The following is a 19250-nucleotide window of genomic DNA, read 5'->3' as shown; positions in this document are numbered from 1 at the left end:
ACCATGGAGGACGTCAGGTATGATTAAATTATAGAGAAAGATTGGGAGTTTAAACCTCTTTTTTTTCTATAATAATTTGATAAAAAAATATTATACCGTAATGAATTATGGTATTCCTATCAGGTTGATTCTGTAGTTTTTAGTTAAATAATAATACATTTTTTTATTATACCGTAACAAAACAAACGATTTTCTATCTCTGTACTCGACTTAAAAAGAAAAAAAACACCCATACTTACGCAAATTAAAGGTTACGCTTTTGAATCCGATTTTATCGTATTGTAATAAATTGAATATCCGATTCCACACTGTACTATGTATATGTAATATTTTGTGTGTAAGTAATTAATAAATGAGCAAAATTTAATTACTTACGTGAAAAACTTACATGGTCGTCGTAACCGCACATTTACGTAAGTTCTGGAGTTAAGGTTAGGATACACTGGGCTCCCGTAGGCATTGTGTGCAATTCTACATTCCCAAACCACACCATGCACGCCAAGTAAATTTTTAATCTTACAAGGAAAAACATAAGTATTGCTAATTTATTTAGCACTCTTTTTAGGGTGAATTGCCTAATACAAAAAAAAAGAATGTCTTGAAATTATTTTTAATAGGTTAAAAATGGGATTGCAGGCTCTTAACGAACGATTTGATAGGTTTCCTGATATTCTTTTAATAAAATACGAATTCATTATCACGACGTCGGAACACGTGTTTATAAAAATCTTAATTTTTTTTCATTTCATCATTATGTATTATCAAGGCAAATGCAGGTGCATAAACACGTGTTCCGATATTGTATGAATTTACTAAAAGTTTATTTACTAAGTTTAAAAAATATTAGGAAACATATCAATTCATTCGTCAAGTGCCTGTAGTCAGGTTTTCAATCGAATTACCAATAATTTTAAGAGATTCTTAATAAATTAGTAACACTCATTTCATCCGTGAAGTTTTCAAGTTTACGTTATAAATCAATTCGTAATATCTTACTTAATCTATTGGTTTTTTATCTTCCACTTTAATAACAAAACTACTAATAAATATCAGCAAGCGTCAATTATCGAAATATACTCGTCAAATGAACTCTTTTGGAAAGCCTTCCACCAATGCCATTTTTTTACCCGTCTCTTTGCCTGGAAGGCGTAGAATTACGTTGCGTGTGACAAGTGTGTTTCTAAAGCGTCTATTTTCATAGAAAATGTATGGATTGTAAGTTGTCTAGATATCTTAATGCGTTGCGTACATTGCGTACGTGGGCTCAGTGTATCCTTACCTTTAGGCCTCTTAATATTAAGTGATCTATTAACTAGGGACTTCAATCGCAAGCTTTTCATTCCCACCTTATTTGTCAGTTAAAATAAGGTTCTTGTATACCTGTCGGGTTAACCGGACAACTTAAGTGTTCACTACTGTTTAAATGCATTATTTCCCAAGTGGTTCAAGTAAAAGTTCCATTAAAATACTTGCGATTTGCGTTTTGAAATGGTTCCTGTGCATTGTATGTTGAATGGAGCTTCGACCTGACGGTCACTTACCTTGAATATTTGCCGACACAAGAAGTTTTCCTTCACTGGTAACAACCTGGAAAATAATAAAAAAGTTTAGTTAAATGGATATTGGACATAGGTTTATTATGCTTCATACTTCATACTTCATACTTTAAAATTGATTCACTGAGTGTACGGAGGCATTATAAGGATGCACTAATCCTGTATCAAGTAGTTTACAATAATATTCAATGCCTAGAGTTGCTAAACAAGATTCCATTCAATGTACCTGCGCGTTCAACACGCTCTTGTGTCCTGTTCAACGTTGATCAAAGCAAAACGAACTCTAAGCAGAATTCTTGCCTGAACAGACAATGCAATAATTACAATAGCGTATTATCCAAGGTTGATATTTTCAGTTGCGAACTTACCAAACACAAGAGGTCCACAAAAGAATATTTCTCTGATGGTTTGTGAATAATGTTTATGTCTCTATTGTTTATATCTCTATTATGATTTGATTTATATCTACAACCTCTCTCCATGGCTATAAATGTATTGTTTTGTAAATTTTTCATTTTACATAATCTTTTGTTCTGTATAAATTTTTTAATTCATATTCCTTTCTCACAAATTTAATTTACTTATTCCATACTTTGCTGTCTCAGTAGAGGTAAAGTCACATGGAGGAAATCCATAATTGGTTTTATTTTTATACATTACTTATGTACAAACTGATTAAATGTAAACTCTCCATTTCCCGAAAATTAATAAATAATAAAATAAAACATGAAAAAGTAACAGTAGAGAAGTCAGAAAAGAATGGCTGTAATAAACTACTCAAACAATAATGTTAAGCAATAAAAAAACATACATCAGCCTGGAAAGTAAAAAAAAAGTTTAAACAAATGGACATAGGTTTTAAATATATATGTATATATAATTTACTGTTTGTTATCTGTTAACCGGTATTAATAATACTAATTATAACACGAACTGAGAGAAACAATAGAATGGCACATAAAAACTTCCTATATCTGAATACAGTAATGACAAGTTGCACAAAAACACACACCAGGAAGAACAAGGTTTTGATGGAATCCATGATTTTAGCAGTATCCAAGTTTCCAAAATTTTTTGAGCAATCGCTTGCCACAATATGCAAAATTTAGAAAACTTAAAATATGGAATAAACGATGTAATCTAGTTGGATTCATTGGATTTAAACCGGAGTAAGCTGTTTCATATGTTTCCATATTAATATTTTGAGAAATTAATATTAATTAAATAATTTGGCTAATGTATATATATAAGACACCAATTGCTCGAGTGGGTCAGCAAATCTGATTATGTATAAAAGAAGTTATATATTAATCTTTAATTTATTTTCATTTCAAAGTAACAGATTTCAATATAGATCTGTTACAGAATTGAGGAATGAGTGCAGACGAAACATGCGAATTTGTCAGAGTCTTTGCAGCGTAAATTTTTTCACCACATACACACCACCTTTAAGATCTTGTTTTATATTAGGTTACACCTCAAATATCTCAAGGATTAGTTTCAATAACTCACAGACTCAACTGCTCGAAGCATTAAAACAATTACTTATTGCATCCTCGTAAACAAGCTACACAAAATTAATAAATGCTACTATCCATCTTTAACCACGTCTCATTTTTAAAACAAAATAATAATGTCTAGGGTAAGCAAAAAGTAAAACCTTTGTCCAACCTTTTGTTATCAGACCTTAAAGATCGCTTTAACGTAGTTCTCTTTGACCAAAGTTCTTCACGGATATTGCATTGTTTATAAAAAAGATAATGAAAAACTCTAGGCTAAGGGATACTTATTTTGTTAGGTCCAACAAGTAGTACGCCTTTTGTTACGTTTGGTTTTTACCAAAGCCCTTCGAAAATCTCATGTATTAAGGCTCCGTTACAAGCATTCCAGAAGACGAATAATATTACTGAAGACAGTTTTAAGCCCCCATTTTTACAGATTCATGACATATTTCTCTCGAAAACTTTAAGTTCCCCTTAAAATATGTTATTTTCGAAATTAATATCTATACATTTTTAAAGCCGAAACGGTAATTATATGAAATTCCCTCCATAGAAAAAAATCGCAAAGTAAGCTCCAACAATTATTTCAAACATATTTTGTTCTGTTATTTAATATGTTATGGGTATGTAATAATTAATAGTGTATCTTTAAAGGCAACTTAGGAATTTATCGAGAGATTTTTGCGATATTGAAAATGAGTCGTGTTTTATTTAATATTTTTATAATTTTCACTAAATTATAATCGTTTTTTATATTAGCGCGATCTAACATTCGTTTTTACATATCCCCCTTTCAAACTATCCTTAATTTGGGAGGCGGGTATGGGTACCGCCACCCCGGGAAGCATTTATTGGATAACCAACATCTCTGCCATAGGTCACCCCAAGTGTTTCATGGGTGCCAGGGTTCATGGGGATAGGTTTATCCGGGTCTTGGCGGTGGATGTGTCCTTCGACAACTACATGGTAGGCCGGATCGGGAGAGACTGCTGAGGGAGACCTTTTGACCTCTCCTGAAGGACTCTCTTGGAACATCGTCTTGCACGGCAGGCGGATGGATTCTTACGTCCGTCACTACCACCCGTCGTACATTTTACCTTCCCAAAACTTCCCATCCATCCTTTCCTAAAAAGACATCCCACACAACATTCCCAAAGACATGGCTCTAAGGGGAGTTATTTTCCTCAGGGCCTCCTGTGGGAAGCTAATTTAAAAATATATTTTTCCCTTAGAAAGCTTACTACGGAGACTTATGTAAAGGGAAATTTGTAAACACGAACGACTAATAACATGGTTATAATTAAAATACGTAAGCGACTATTATGGTGATATTTAATAAAATACGGCTAATTTAAATTATAAAAAAATATTGTAGAACAGAAAAAATGTGTTTTTAATAATTTTAGGAGCATAACTCGATGATTTGTCAGTTTATTAATGAAAATAGAAAGAAACGTAAAAATGAAATAAAATCATGATAAGAATTAAGATAAGTTAATTGTTAATATTTTATTTAAAATTAGCGCAGCCCCGTTAAAATCACGGGATATGATGACAACTGTAGCATCTGTGAAGCAAATAAGTATTTATTATGGAAATATTTGTCTCAAAATTGAAAAATTCCGACATCTGTCAAAAATTTAAACCATATAAATACACGTATCAAATGTAGAATTATTTATTAATTAAATCATTATTTTTGGTTCCGACTACTTTACAATTTGTCATGATCAGTTCCGATTTTCAATATCAAAGCAATTCTCAGTGGTGGAGTTCATTGGAAATGAGTAACACACAGACATGGAGACACACCACCGACATTATTGTTTTTATCGCAGATATATTAAGGTTTAATGACAAACTGTCAAGTGATTGTTATAATCAAAATTCGAGTAAGGATAATATAAATAGATTAAGATATTTAAAAATTTAAAACACGTTTATTAGTAAGATCCCTTGGGTCAAATCAGTGAGTTATGCTCCGGAAGACCCTTTGGGTATTTAAATTTAAATTTGACAAAACTGTACCACAAATAATGTATGATAAATAGTTGTTTATCAGTTATGTAAAATTTAAGAGATTTATTAGTAAGCGGGTAAAATTTGAGAAGGTGATGATATTACTCTTTCCTTTTACGTTAATCATAATAAATAAGATCACGCAAGGATAAAAATGATCCAGTTAAAAAAGTGATTGCGTGCTGCCAATTTCTTGGTAAAATATGAGTCATGCGGAATATATCAAGAACATGTGTTCTTTTCATAGTAAATACCATGGCGGAATGTCAACATCAATATTTGTATGAACACTTGTTTAGCCGCCTTTATAAAACATTCGCGTTTAACTGTTACTTTGTTGGGAACTCTGTAAATTCATTTGTTAAAGGCCTGCAGTCTTGTTTTTAACAGGAAAACGAATAAGTTGATCAGATTGTTAGTAAATTAACAGTACTTTATATCAGTAAGTGTTTTGTGTTCCCTTTAAATACAGGGTTTTCCAATAAGAGGTGTTATTTTGATATTCAATCGTAAAAGATCAATGGTTTCGTTGCTTGTGTGGCACATAGCGCCGTCTTGTTAAAAGTAAACGTTGTCCAAATCAATACCATCCAATTCCGGCCATAAAAAATCATTAATCATCTCTCGATAGCGATCCATTCACCGTAACTGTTGCTCCAGCCTCATTTTCGAAAAAGTAAGGTCCAATGACTCCGCCGGACCATAAACCACACCAAACAGTCAGACGTTGAAAATAGAGAGGCTTTTCAACAATAACTCTTGAGTTTTCCAAGCCCCAGATGCGACAATTTTGCTTTTTGACGAAGCCACCGAGGTGGAAATGGGCCTCATCACTCAAGATGATTTGCTTTTGATTTACATAAGTGAATTTTAATAATTTCAATGCGTTGTTGAAGCGTGTATCGTTCCATTTTTATTAATGGCGTAGTTTCTACTTATCAAATATTAAAAAATGACAGCTTCAAAATTAACATCTACCGAAATAGCGGGCTATTCAAAATAACACCTCTTATTGGAAAACCCCGTATAAGTCGTATGTAATTTAATTGGAACATTACTTTATATTTGACAAACCAAAGTAAACGTCTTGAAGGAAATTACATCAATTTTCTTCCATGCGTTCTAACATGTAAATAACTCCAGCGTAAAAATAAGTATGAGTATGTAAACGACTGAGAAATTTTATTTATACGCGCTCAATCTTCTTTAAAATAAGCCGATTTTCACGAGCGAGGATCTCTCAGTACCCTCCCTACCTTATCCAAAATTGCGTTCACTCACAAACATATCAATTTCTCAGGCTTACCGGGCGTAATTCAATTATACTCAGCAGCAATTTGCAAAAAAACACACACAGAATCTAATAATGCGGCGCCATGAGAATTGCCGCTGTCAAATTTCCCGCCACACGGAAAGAAGCGCGCGGAAAAAAAGTGTTGCCACTCTGAATAAACCTACTTTGCCATTTCTGAGAGCTGGAGGCGGCCATCTTTATTTGCGTCGAAGACTTGCAGCTGAAAAAAAAGAGAAATTGATATATTTTTATTTTGTAATTTATTTGCTTGTTTATTTTGTGTCTGAAAAGAGGCAGACTTTGTTGGGAAAATTATTAGTAAATTGCGGCTGCCAATAAAACAAAGTTAAATTAAGATTTATCAAGTTCTTACTTGATATTCGAATAATTCTTTGATACTGGAATTGGAAGTAAATGAGACATATTGTCTTAGAATTTCTTTTCAATTAATTGATCAATGGTTCGGTTGGGTAAATACCTATTGGTTTAATGGTTGATACGTATTTTTCTGTACGTAATTTCTTACCTTTCTAAAAATAGAGAGATTTTTTGCAGGGTGTAAAGAAAAAATAATAATCAAGGTTATCAAAAAAGTCAGTGAAACCAATATCAATAGTCTACGCTCAAAAAATATTGTCTTTGCAAATCCAATAACAGAAAGTGTCGCTGGGGGGCAGTTGGGAAGAGAAAGAGATGGAGACGAGAAGAGGAAGTATGGTTACCCAACGTGACTTAATTATATTTTCTATTTTCTTACCATAGTGTCTGTGTACTCAATCAACTTGTCCTCGGAGACGTCGTTAATTTTCTTAGCTTCCTTGAGCAGGTCACGGAGGAAATTCTGCAACAACAAAACTTTAACTTAAGTATGGGTTATTTCATGGAATTTTAACAATTCATCAAATTTTAACGTTCATTTGCGAGTTCTGTGAATGTCCTATTCAAGTTCTGTTATTATATCATCATATTTAGAGGCGGTATTTGAGAAACCACAACTGTGCTTTTATTTTCTATTTACCTTCAAAATATTATGTTTGTATTAATAGTTCTTAATTTTTGTTAAATTTATAACCTTAAATATAAAAGTTACAAATTAATGTACACCATAATATGTATGTATAGTTGTAATGTGTAAACTTTCCTAAATAAAGATATTATTATTATTATTATTATATGCCAGTTACTTGACAGAACTGAAATAATAACAGAACTTAAAAAAAAATAACTTTAAAATTTGAAGAATTGTTAAAATTCTCTTAAACAACAATCTGATCAAACAACCATCCTAAGTATTTAACATCATTCATTTTGTGTTATTTAAATGTAAAATATATAGCAGCGCAGCTATGAAATAAATTAAATTAAAACAGTATTTAATTTCTAAATTAAATATTTCATTTGATTCTAACGTCATTGATCAATGCAAAGAATTATGTTTTCTAAAACTGCAATAATCGTTCCAATAACAACAAAACTCCTTTCAAACGTCATTTATTCATTGAATGAATTAATTTAAAGGCTTTACACACCTCCTTGCAATTGGAGGCGATTTAGGGAGGATGGTGGTGGGGATAAAATTGGCGTCTTCTCTACACACCCGCCCTTGCCGTAGTGTGAAACTGATCGTGCAACGAAGCGCTCGACAAACCACTCGATTTTTCTACAAACTGGGTAACTCAACACTTGCCGACCTGGGTATTTAGCATGGTCAATCGATAATTTCGATAACTTGTGATCGTTTCCGAGCATGACTGCAGATAGTTAACGTACAAACAACAGTCGTCGAATAAATAAAAAAAACACCTAGTCGTTTTCCACCATTGTTTGTTTGTTCGTTGGCGGTCTGCAGTCATGTTCAAGAACGATTAAAAGTAACCGACATTATCGATAAAACCACTGTCGATCGACCGTGCTGATATCGCTCCTGATTTCGAAGTTAGGGCCAATTTTTCTACTCACGCGGTGTCAAGAAAGCGATTTATAGTAGTCCCCACCACTGCCCTGATATTGCCTCCGATTGCAGGGATGTGTGTAAGACCTTTTATAAACCCCGCCAAATTTAAATACTTTTTTTACGACATTACGTTGGTAATTTTTACCGCATCCTCTTTCAAATTAATCCCACATAATCTATTCATGATGTTATTATTTACTTGAATAAGTTTACCGAGATGAAAACAGACCACATCTGTTTACTTTATGGGGACGATTATTTATTATACAAACTTTTAATTCGTCGGCTTCGATGTAACCACTGCCATCTGTGTCGTATTCGCGCCAGATCTGCAATAAAATATTATTTAATTAATTCAATAAAATTGACGGAATTAAAATGTTATTTTCATAACAAATTTTCGCAAGGTTTCATTTTATTGTCAATGTCAATTTGTTCTATGCGTGTACTGGCTGAGTGCACGGCAAAGAATATAAACATGAGAGGACTTTGTAACATGTATAATGCCTATTACTTATTTTATTTTATTCATTTCACGTTTAACTTCACACAGGAGGCCGTGCGGAAAATAATAATTTCCCTCAGGGCTCATAATATCATCGTTGGTGACGCCGTGTAGAGGGTCTTTTTTAGTAAAGGTATAAGTAGTTCTGAGAAGGAAAAAGGCATGAGGGGTGGATGAGAATCAGGGGGTCAGTAGTGATATATAAATCCATCCCTCCCATCCCTCCAGTCCGTCATGCAGTTGGGAAGACGCATCTGCTACCAAGAACTCTTGCGGTTAACCCGGATATCAATGTTTTCTATGGATATAAAAAAACATTGATATAATTATTTTTAAGATACTGCACGGAAGGGAGAATTTTGTTAACATTTTCCATATACGAACTTGGTAACATAAAATTTGTTAACCGATATAAAATCGTTTGGCGCAATTTGAAAGGTTTTCTCGGCGCTATTTATTTATTTATTCAACGCCCAGAGTGCTTTTACATGTAGGTGGTACAATTTTAATGACAGTTTTGAAACATGACAAAGAAATAATAAAAATAAAATTACATTCAAAAATAATATATGCAAGAAACAAAATTAAAAATAACAAGAACACAAATTAAAAAATACATCGATTTGACTGGTTTACAAAAATATACCTTCCATTTAGGAATAGTGTTGAAATAAGTATTTTACGTAATCCACAAAATTCGCAAAGTTAATATTAAATATATCGACATCATCTAAGTATTGGTTTCTCATAGTGTGAAACCGTTGTATTGGGGATTTCGCAATGTAATTGCGCTTATATGTGTTGCAGTGGAATAGTGTATTTTGTCGTGTTTTTATTGTAGGTATTCGTTAGTTTATGAGTTGCAGAAGTTCGAACAGTCGAATTTAGAATTTTGAATAAAAAAGTTAAGTTGTTTATTTTACGCCTGTCTTCCAATGTGTGTATTTTTACAGTATTTAAGAAATTATATTGTAAGTCTTCTAGAGGGATATTTAATGAATATGGCGAAAATGAGTTTTTACGCCACGTTCTAGGTAGGAAAAATGTTACAGAAAACTATTTTAATCTGAGATGTATGCACAGAAAATAAATTGTGTTGACAGTGATTAATGGGTGGAAATTTCTAGGTTTTTCTCAGTACTTCAGTGAATAAACAGCTTTTTATGTCACGTTTTTTGTAATACGTGACTTAAAGTAAAGCTTTATTTCTCGAGCTTTCCGACACTTCTGTCATCTCTCAACGTAGTAGATATAATAAAGTATTAAATTTCATAAAATATTGGAATGTTTTCATTTAAAGCAGCATGATATCATGTTTTCGTTCTTTATCAAAATATTTCAAACAAAGGGTGCTTTAATGAAGTCAATTCTGGCAAGAATACAAATACAAGAAATATGGTTCAGGGAGAGAACAAAGCATGAAGACATCTCGAGTAACGCCCGCGCAGAAAAGATATTTTTTAGTATTGCAAGATGTTAAATAATAATTGTTGAAATGTATTTACCTTCATAAACTCCACACTGGATTCTAGAGGATTGTCGAAACGGAAAAGAAGGAGAAAGTTTTCTTCCATCGGCAGCAGTTGTGCCAACTGAAAAATAAATAATGTTTCAAATTAGACCTTTCCTGAAATTCCAAACGTACGATTAAGTATTAGAAGGGCAAAAGGTTAAGTGTACACACTCATTTCATTAAAGCTTAATTCAAATCATTGTGGTTCTTTCATTCATGGCAGAAAGCTTCTCAAAGATCAGATAGAATTCCGCTTTTAAAGGTTTTAATTAATCTTGCTGTAAAAACTATTCAACAGACGCTTATTTATTCTCAAAGAGGGTGAAACTTTAAGTGTATCTCCTCATAACTATAGGGTTATCCAATAAGAGGTGTTATGTGTATTTAATTCCGGACTTAAAATGATTTTTTATGGCCGGAATTGGATGGTATTGATCTGGACAACGTTTACTTTCAACAAGACGGCGCTACGTGTCACACAAGCAACGAAACCATTGATCTTTTACGGGAAAAGTTTCCGGACCGTGTTATCTCTCGAAGAGGTGATCACAATTGGCCACCGAGATCTTGTGATTTAACACCTTGGGACTTCTTCCTTTGAGGCCACGTGAAAGAAAAGGTCTACGCCAACAGTCCAGCGTCGATTCAAGACCTCAAATATGGAATTCGTGAGGCTATCGAGGACATAAGGCAGTACTTTGCGATTTGCTTATGGAAAATTTCATGAAAAGGATATGGTCCTGTAGGCGTGGTAGTGGTAGTCATTTGACTAATGTTATTTTTTACTATTAACGGCATACCTTCCTCTTTATAATGAAATAAACATTTGATCATTTATATTTAAAAAAATGGCATTTTTCTTTGAATATCAAAATAACACCTCTTATTGAAAAACCCTATAGTTCCATTTAAACTTATTTCAACACATCCTTTTCTTCTTTTTACGCAAAGAATCAATTATCTGAAGAAATTCAAAATGTTTTAGCCAATACAAAATCGAAACCTTCTCAATTTTGCTGGCCAACTTAGCTCCGAGTTGTTTTTTTAAATGTGAATACAACACAAGAGTCCCAAGTAAGATAATGCCATTCCCAATTGGTGCATTTCAAGCAACGTTTCAATTTTGAATGGTGGTTTTCCACCTGAGCGATACTGAGAGAAGGTATCTTCTACAGTGGAACGTGCCGCAAATACAATATAATTGAAGACAATATTAGCGACTCTCAAACGAAAATTTGAAACAGAAAAATTGGAAAAGAATTTGGTCGCATCTATGAATTGACATATTGATAGGAGGGTCAAATCCCAGCACTGCAAAGAATGGGAGAGGGCACCTGGAATGAGACAATCTGAAGTATGTACTCATAAAAGGACCAGACCCTAGACGAACCAAGAAACTACTCGATACGGACAGAAACTCGCTGAGGGAACTGGTGGGACTACTAAAGGGACACTGCCATCTCAGGAGACACATGGAGATATTGGGAGTGGAAAACACCAATAGATGCAGGAAATGTGAAGAGGATGAAGAGACTCCAATTCACCTATGGTGCCAATATCCTGCCCTGGTGGGAACTAGGCTCAGATACTTGGGGACACGTACAGTAGAACCAGAAGACATAGCCACATACCCAATGACAACCCCGGTGAACTTTATTAAAGGGACTGGGTTGTTGTTAAATGATTGAGGTAAAATGGGAAATAGCACAATGGGGCTATGGCTTAAGTGCTCACGGGAACTACGTATAAACCGTCTTCACCCTTAAAAAATATATATATATATTTTAAGGGTGAAGTAAAGGCTAAGGTTCTATATATATATATAGGACCTTAGCCTGTACAGGGCTTTTGCTCTAAGCTTCGACAAGGCTGAAGTTCAGGGTTCAATTCCTAAATGCGGCCGAATCATTTTTTGCTCCACATCTTTCGTTTAAGAGTCATCAATATTATCTTAAATGATTAAATATTACAATTTGAGGTTTTATTTATTAAGTTTTTTTTAAATAATACTTGCATATGCCGGTATTTGCACCCGCGACCTCCAAATAATAAACTCATTTAATTAACGCTTATTTTGAGTCATTCCCTTTTTCATTTTGTTTACAGAAAGAATGATTGAAAGATCACAGGCATTTCAACATGTTTTAATCACGGTATAAAGATCTTCATCATTGCTTTTTTTCCTAATTTTGTGGGGCAACTTAATTTTGCAGACGCCTAGTAATTAATCTACTTGGCAGATCCAGTAGACGATTAATGTAGCGCTTCCAAAAATAAACTGCTGAAGTTAGGTTGCGGTAAAGCCTCCCAGGTCAAAGGTACCGCTGACTTAACATAACTTCCTAAAACATTAATTAAAGCCTTTCGGCCTACGGTAATTATTATGCCCCGCAGCGGCGAACTTTTTAATCTTAGAAGCCTTAGAACGTGAAACATACAGTCTTCATTTCGGCATTTGGCTTCCACTGCGTTTGAGGTTAGATTCTAATGCTTTAGTTAACTAGGGGTTGAAAAGGTTCGATTGTTATAGTGTGTTTAGTTAAGTTTCATTATCAGAAATACTTTAGTCTAATCTAATACCGTAATCTTGATTCGAAATCTTTAAAATGTAGCCCTATTCTAGTAGTTTATTTTAATTTGAAAGGCGGGCTTGGACCATTTATTGGATAACCAGCATCTCTGCCATAGGTCCCACACCCAAGTAGTTTGCAACGTTTGGTGATTTAGCAGGGGTGACTGGGTACATCGGGTAAGGTGTGTTCAGGATGCGCCTACCCACCACCTGCGTGACGTGCCAGATTGTGAGAGGCTGGTTGGAAAGACCCTTTCACCTCTCCAACTAGTCTCTCGACCCATTGCCTTGCGCCGCGGATATATTTACATGTCCGTCACTCTTGGACACATTGAGGGAAATATTTTTTCTCAGTGCCTCCTTTGTGGAGTTGATATAAAAAAAAGTACAACCTACTACCTACTAATACGCGTCTTCCCGTTTTTTTTTTTTTTTTTTACAAAAAAAATTTATTACACTGAAAAATAATATTGCAATGTCTTAATTTTTTACATTTATTTGGAGTTAACATAAAAATAAAATCTTTCGTTTATGAAAAACTGCTTAAATGATATTGCAAACTGAAAATATTTTAATACTTTTAACTTTTTTATTTCGAATTTCAACTGCCGTATTATTTTTATTTGTCCTATTTCTTTACGTTAGAAGTGTGGTTTAGTGGTAACGATCGTTAGTTATGTATTCGGAGGTTGCGAGTTCAAATCCTGGCTTACGGAAATCCATTTAATTTGATTAATTTATGTTATTTCACAATTTATTCGTTAAAAAAATCACATTTCTTGCATCTATTTTCAAATATATTTTAGAACTTGGTTTGACGGGGATTGAAACTTCCTACCCAGAAACTGAGCTAACTCTACCAACTGAGCCAATTTCCGATTGGATAAGCCGGACATAGCATATTTGCCGCTCGTTACGTAGCAGCAGATACTTTCATCACCCTGGTGAAAGACCACCAGTAAGAATCTAAACGTCGCTTAAAACGGCTTTAACCCTGCTTGGTGAACAGATCTGATTAGCCAGGTACTTTCCTCTTGCCTATCTCCTTCCCCTCCGCACTACCTTCAGCCTTACAATATACCCCAATAATTGGGGATGCAATAGTCTCAGTTATCGGGACTCTTGCGTGGTACTCACATAAATATATAAATTCACATTTTGTCAGGTAATTCATAACAGGATAACTTTTTTTTCTTTAGAAAAATAAATAGAATTAAATTTGTAGGTACCAACCTCACGAATGTCAATCTTTCCATCCTGATTATCGTCATACGCCTCCATGAAACAGGCCTTCAGTTCAGCCAACATGGCGTCGGACACAGCCTGCGGAAAAAAGAGACAGTGATTTATTAATAAATGTGGAAATATATTATACCGAACATCGGTTCCAGGAAAGGAAGACGTTTTTCAGGTTTTCGGGTAGAGACATCAAATTATAGCAATTGCTTCTAAGCAAAGTAAAAAAGGATTTTTCAATATCTAAAAAAAACTGTATGATGAGATGCGTAGCAGAACAGTAACGTCGTTCCCAAAAACTAAATTCTGGGAATTTATCAAATAAGTAGTTAATTTGTGTTACTTCATAATTTATTTAATGCCCAGAGGGCTTTTACATGTTTGGCAGTATAATTTTAATTTGACAGATACTTTGAAACATAAAAAATAAGAATAAAATTACATTTGATAAAAGCTATGCAACAAGTCATACAAACACAAGAAACAAAAACAGAAAATTACAGCTATTTGTAGGTTTACATGATGTGTTTAGGAGTATTGTTGAAATAAATGTTTTAAATGATCCACAAAACTTGCCAAGTTGGTATTGAATATGTCAACATCACCCAAGTAATGATTTCCCATGGTGTGAAGTCGTTGTATCGGAGAGTGGGCAATGTAGTTACGCTTGTGTGTGCTGCTGTAGAATATTGTATTTTGTCGTGTTGTTGCTTTGGGTGTATGTATGTTTATAAGTTGCAGGAGTTCACAACAGTCAAATTTAGAGTTAAGTATTTTTAATAAGAACGTTGAATCGTTTATTTTACGTCTATCTTCTAATGTATGTATTTTAAGAGTATTTAATAAGAAATTGTATTTTAAGTCTTCGACAGGGATATTTAATAAAATATATAATATTTGATATTTTTTTTAAATAATGTATTACAGTTCATTTGCGGCACGTTCCCGTGGTAGATTTTTCAGTATCACCTTGTTGAAACACCATAATTCAGAATCGAAACGTTGGTTGAAATAGCTTCTGCAGTGTTTGCTGACCAAATCTGAATGGCTAGGTACTTCTTCACCTTTCACCTTCCCTTATTTCTCGCTGCCACCTTCAGCCCCTCAACATACCCTTATTAAGGTTGCCATAGACTCACTGACTCCAGACGATTGGGAATCACATAAAAATAATCTACTCTTGTCCTTAGTCTGTAAATTTCACGCTTTAAGCTCTGTAGTGGCATTTAAAAAGAAGAAGAAGATGTTAAAGATAGCGCGCTAAAATGAAAATAATATAATTAATTCGTGTAAGCGTAGATATTTAATAAAATATGACTTATAATACTGCAGAAAATCTATTGACAAACGTCTTAAGTAACTTTAAACGAAACACTGTGATTTTTTTCATGTATTTAACATGTGAAATAACAGAACCAGACATGTTTTTTATAGTTTTCGGAGCATGTTTTGCGATATTAATCTATCAAGGAAATTTAATGCAATTATTTTTCAATTTCGGCAAATGTATGGAGAATATTTACAAACATATATATTTTTAAAGAGCTTAAAAGCTTGTATTTAAAAAGGGAAGTATGTGTTTGTAGAAATTCTGTATGCGGGTCATGAGAGGAAGTTACAAGCCAAAAATGTGTATATTCTTGATATACCTTATATCGTAGGTAATAGGCATTAAAATCGCTTGACAAACAGAGTCTAGAAACGTTCGATTTCAAGCACAAAACTGGTTTTTATTTATTTTCTAAATAATTTTATAAGAGAGCAAAAAAGTTAATCAAGTGAAACTGTCACAGATAATCTTAGCTATAATAATGTTTTTTTTTAAATTTGTTTCCTTTGTGTCTTCATACATTTCTATTGAAAAAATATTTTTTTTAGTACCTTATATTTATATTTTTTATTTAGTCATTTATTTTTTTATTTGTATTCTACTCAAGCGAAGCGATAGGAAAACCTTCAATTTATCTAAAGCATATTTTTCGGTATTCATAATGTTCACCAATTCGTTATAAAGATTAATCAAAATAGTGATTTGGCATTAAGCTTCGCCTTAATTAGCATACGTCAAGGTTAGCATTATAGCTTCTTTGTGGACTCCTAGCGTCCCTTTCTTCGACTATTTTATCAGCGAACGATAAGTCACCATCGCATAATTTACACATACTTTAATTAAATATATTTCAACCTTATCTTATCTTACGATTAGATAATTAAAAAAGGCGGACATTATGTAATAGTCCGTATAGCTTCCCACGTAAATCAGAGAGATCAAAGAAAACAGCGAACAAGGGACTTTACAAAAGCAAAAACGATTTTCTCCAACTCTTCACTGGTAAGAAAAATAAATTTTTCCTTACATTTCTCGCAATCAGCAGAATAGGATCTCTTTAGTAAGAGGGCTGCTTTTTCATCGCATTTCCAGTCGAAGAAGTATAATGTAAGAAATGGGAAAGGCAGGCGAAGATCACCATTAAGCGATTAGGAAGAGATAATGAACTGAGAATTGTACCATTTCTACCAGTTAACCGCAGTAACGTTCAAACTAATGTAAAAGAACAGAGATATCTATGATTCAATCGAAGATTTAAGCTGTAAATTGACAAAGAATCGAAACAGCTCTGTTTCTCTATCGTTTCGGTAATTCTTCATTACTCTATCGATTTAAACGGTGTAATGTCTATTTTATATTCGTTAAATATTTTATAACGATCAATTTAGCCTATTATTTTTTTGGTAAACTAATGTTTTTAAGACAATATTCATAGCACAAAGGGTAACAATTATTTTTACAAGCAATAATTATTCGCCTGAAACACTCATCCACATTGAAAAATCTCCTGATAAAAGACACATGACGCCAACGGGACTCTAACCCGTGTCCCTTCGATTTCCGGTCGACAGCTCTGACCACTGAGCTATGGCGGCTTATCTCTTATCCGCGAAGTAATTCAATATATACTAGTGTTTCATTCAACAATTGTAAAAATGTAGACAATTTGTCTCGACGCCATCTAGTGAGAGAGTTATCACTTACAATGCCTTTCTCATATAAAAAATAAAGTTGGTTGTTTTCAGGTGAAAAAATGTAACAAGCAGTAATTGTTGAATGAAACACTAGTATATATTGAATTACTTCGCGGATAAGAGATAAGCCGCCATAGCTCAGTGGTCAGAGCTGTCGACCGGAAATCGAAAGGACACGGGTTCAAGTCCCGTTGGCGTCATGTATCTTTTATCAGGAGATTTTTCAATGTGGATGAGTGTTTCAGGCGAATAATTATTGCTTGTAAAAATAATTGTTAGCAATTTAGTCGATTGATTTAGTTAAAAATGAAGATATTTGTACTATATTGTGTTTAGTTTTATTTAACAATTGTAAAATATGGTGTACAAAATCAATCGTGACTGTAATAGTGTATTCGGTCATTACCATCGATAGCTCAATTGGTAGAGATGTCAACCCGGTAAGACTAGATGATCTGGGTTCGACTCTTATTTGCTAGATGACTTCTTTGTCTCCATCTCTTTCATATTTTCTTTGAGAGTTGTTGATATTATTGTAATATCCTTGATATTAGTGTATGAGCTCACCCATGGATTGCACTAGATTCGTCTAATAGACGACCCATAGAGTGCGTTAGCTGTCGAGTATTCTAGAAATCGAAGGGATTGTAAATAAGGGGTAACTAAAAGACATCAGAGCCTATTGTAAATTTATCACATTAAAAGCCTGAGTGTTTAGTTGAATCTGTAGTTCTATTTATTTATAGAAACCTGACCACGCAACAATTATTAAATATAATGATGAGTCAATCTTATTAAATTGAATATTTAGTTTTAGTTTACAAATTAGAAAAGGGAAATTGATTGAAAATTATACTCTCGCTGCAGCAGCTGGTCCAGTTATTTCATCACCTAGGATTCTTGCTGTAGAGTCTCCATCTTCTGTATTCATCAAATGTCACAGTGGTTCTGCCAAGGTCTGGTATCTATGTGAGGATATTGTGTCAGCTCTTTATTAGCAGCAGACACATACCTGGACGGATGACAAACCTCGTGCTGGCACTGTTGGTGGACACGGTAGACTCTCGCTGCAGCAGCTGGTCCAGTTTCTTCACCACCTAGGATTCTTGCTGCAGAGTCTCACCTATTCCCGTTCTTCATTTTACTTAACTTAACTTCACTTTATTTCTGTAATATTTATATTTTTTGTAATACCTGCACCAACTGTAAAGCGCCCCTGAGGTGATATCTCACAAAAGCGGCGCTATACAAATTGTCCATTATTATTATTACTATTATTCATATTAGGGTTTCAGTGCTGCATTTCAATTAGAAAATGTAATTTAAAAGGCGAAAAAAAAAGATCATTTATATTGAACTTTTCAGCAAGCTTTTGAATTCTTATCACTTACATCTACGAGTATCAACTTTATCTTTGGCAAATAGCGTTGGAAGGATCCGATGTTATCTTATGAATGTCTGAAAAGGATTCAAAGGTCTTGAAAGATACGAGTCCTATTACGTGTCTTAATGGGGCCTAAACGGGCTGGAGGAATGAATTCTTCTATGGGAATGGATGGGTCTTTCGTACAAATATATAGTAACATACAACTATTAGGAATATTTTGGAAGGTTGATGGAATGTTATTTTGTTTTAGGAAAAATTTTGGCGTTATGTCAATTCCTTTTTTATAAAGTTTTTTGTCAGTGCCTGATTAGGCATAAGAGCAGATGAAAATGTAAGCATGGCGGAAAAACGCGCATGCTTTTTAATGTCATTTCCAAAAAAAATAGGAGTTCGTTATATTCTGTTCTGTCTGACAGGCTGTATCTACTACATAGTACCGATTACTTGTGATAACGACTCGACTATTTTTGCATATAACGCAAAGAAAATACAAAGATTAAAATTTCGGAAGTTAACGGTTTAGAAGTATAGATCTTCGGTGCACCGGATCACAGTTGATGTTGGCTTCATCAGAACGGAACGGGCTCTTCAAGACCCGCATTAATAAATCCCTTTCTATAGCACCCACCTTAACCCTTAACCCTAGCTTTATAATGCTGCCAAACCAGGTGGCTGCATAGTAACCCTG

At 33.9% G+C, this 19250-nt stretch overlaps 1 protein-coding gene across 1 annotated transcript in view; it reads right to left on the bottom strand.

The window, feature by feature from the left end:
* Positions 1 to 19250, bottom strand: part of Cbp53E (Calbindin 53E) — a 354004-nt gene that overhangs the window by 59737 nt on the left and 275017 nt on the right. The window contains exons 5-10 of the mRNA XM_089649021.1: positions 14149 to 14238; positions 10336 to 10422; positions 8598 to 8654; positions 7129 to 7212; positions 6536 to 6591; positions 1542 to 1587 (exon numbers count right to left, since the gene is read on the bottom strand). Coding sequence (XP_089505147.1) covers positions 1542 to 1587; positions 6536 to 6591; positions 7129 to 7212; positions 8598 to 8654; positions 10336 to 10422; positions 14149 to 14238 — 420 coding nt within the window. The remainder of the gene's footprint in view (positions 1 to 1541; positions 1588 to 6535; positions 6592 to 7128; positions 7213 to 8597; positions 8655 to 10335; positions 10423 to 14148; positions 14239 to 19250) is intronic.

Source organism: Hesperophylax consimilis, chromosome 28 (genome assembly GCF_061612785.1).
Source record: "Hesperophylax consimilis isolate HC1 chromosome 28, BYU_Hcon_1.0, whole genome shotgun sequence".
In the NCBI taxonomy this organism is placed as follows: domain Eukaryota; kingdom Metazoa; phylum Arthropoda; class Insecta; order Trichoptera; family Limnephilidae; genus Hesperophylax; species Hesperophylax consimilis.
The sequence above is the reverse complement of the archived record's forward strand: the minus strand, read 5'-3'. Positions and strand labels throughout refer to the sequence as shown.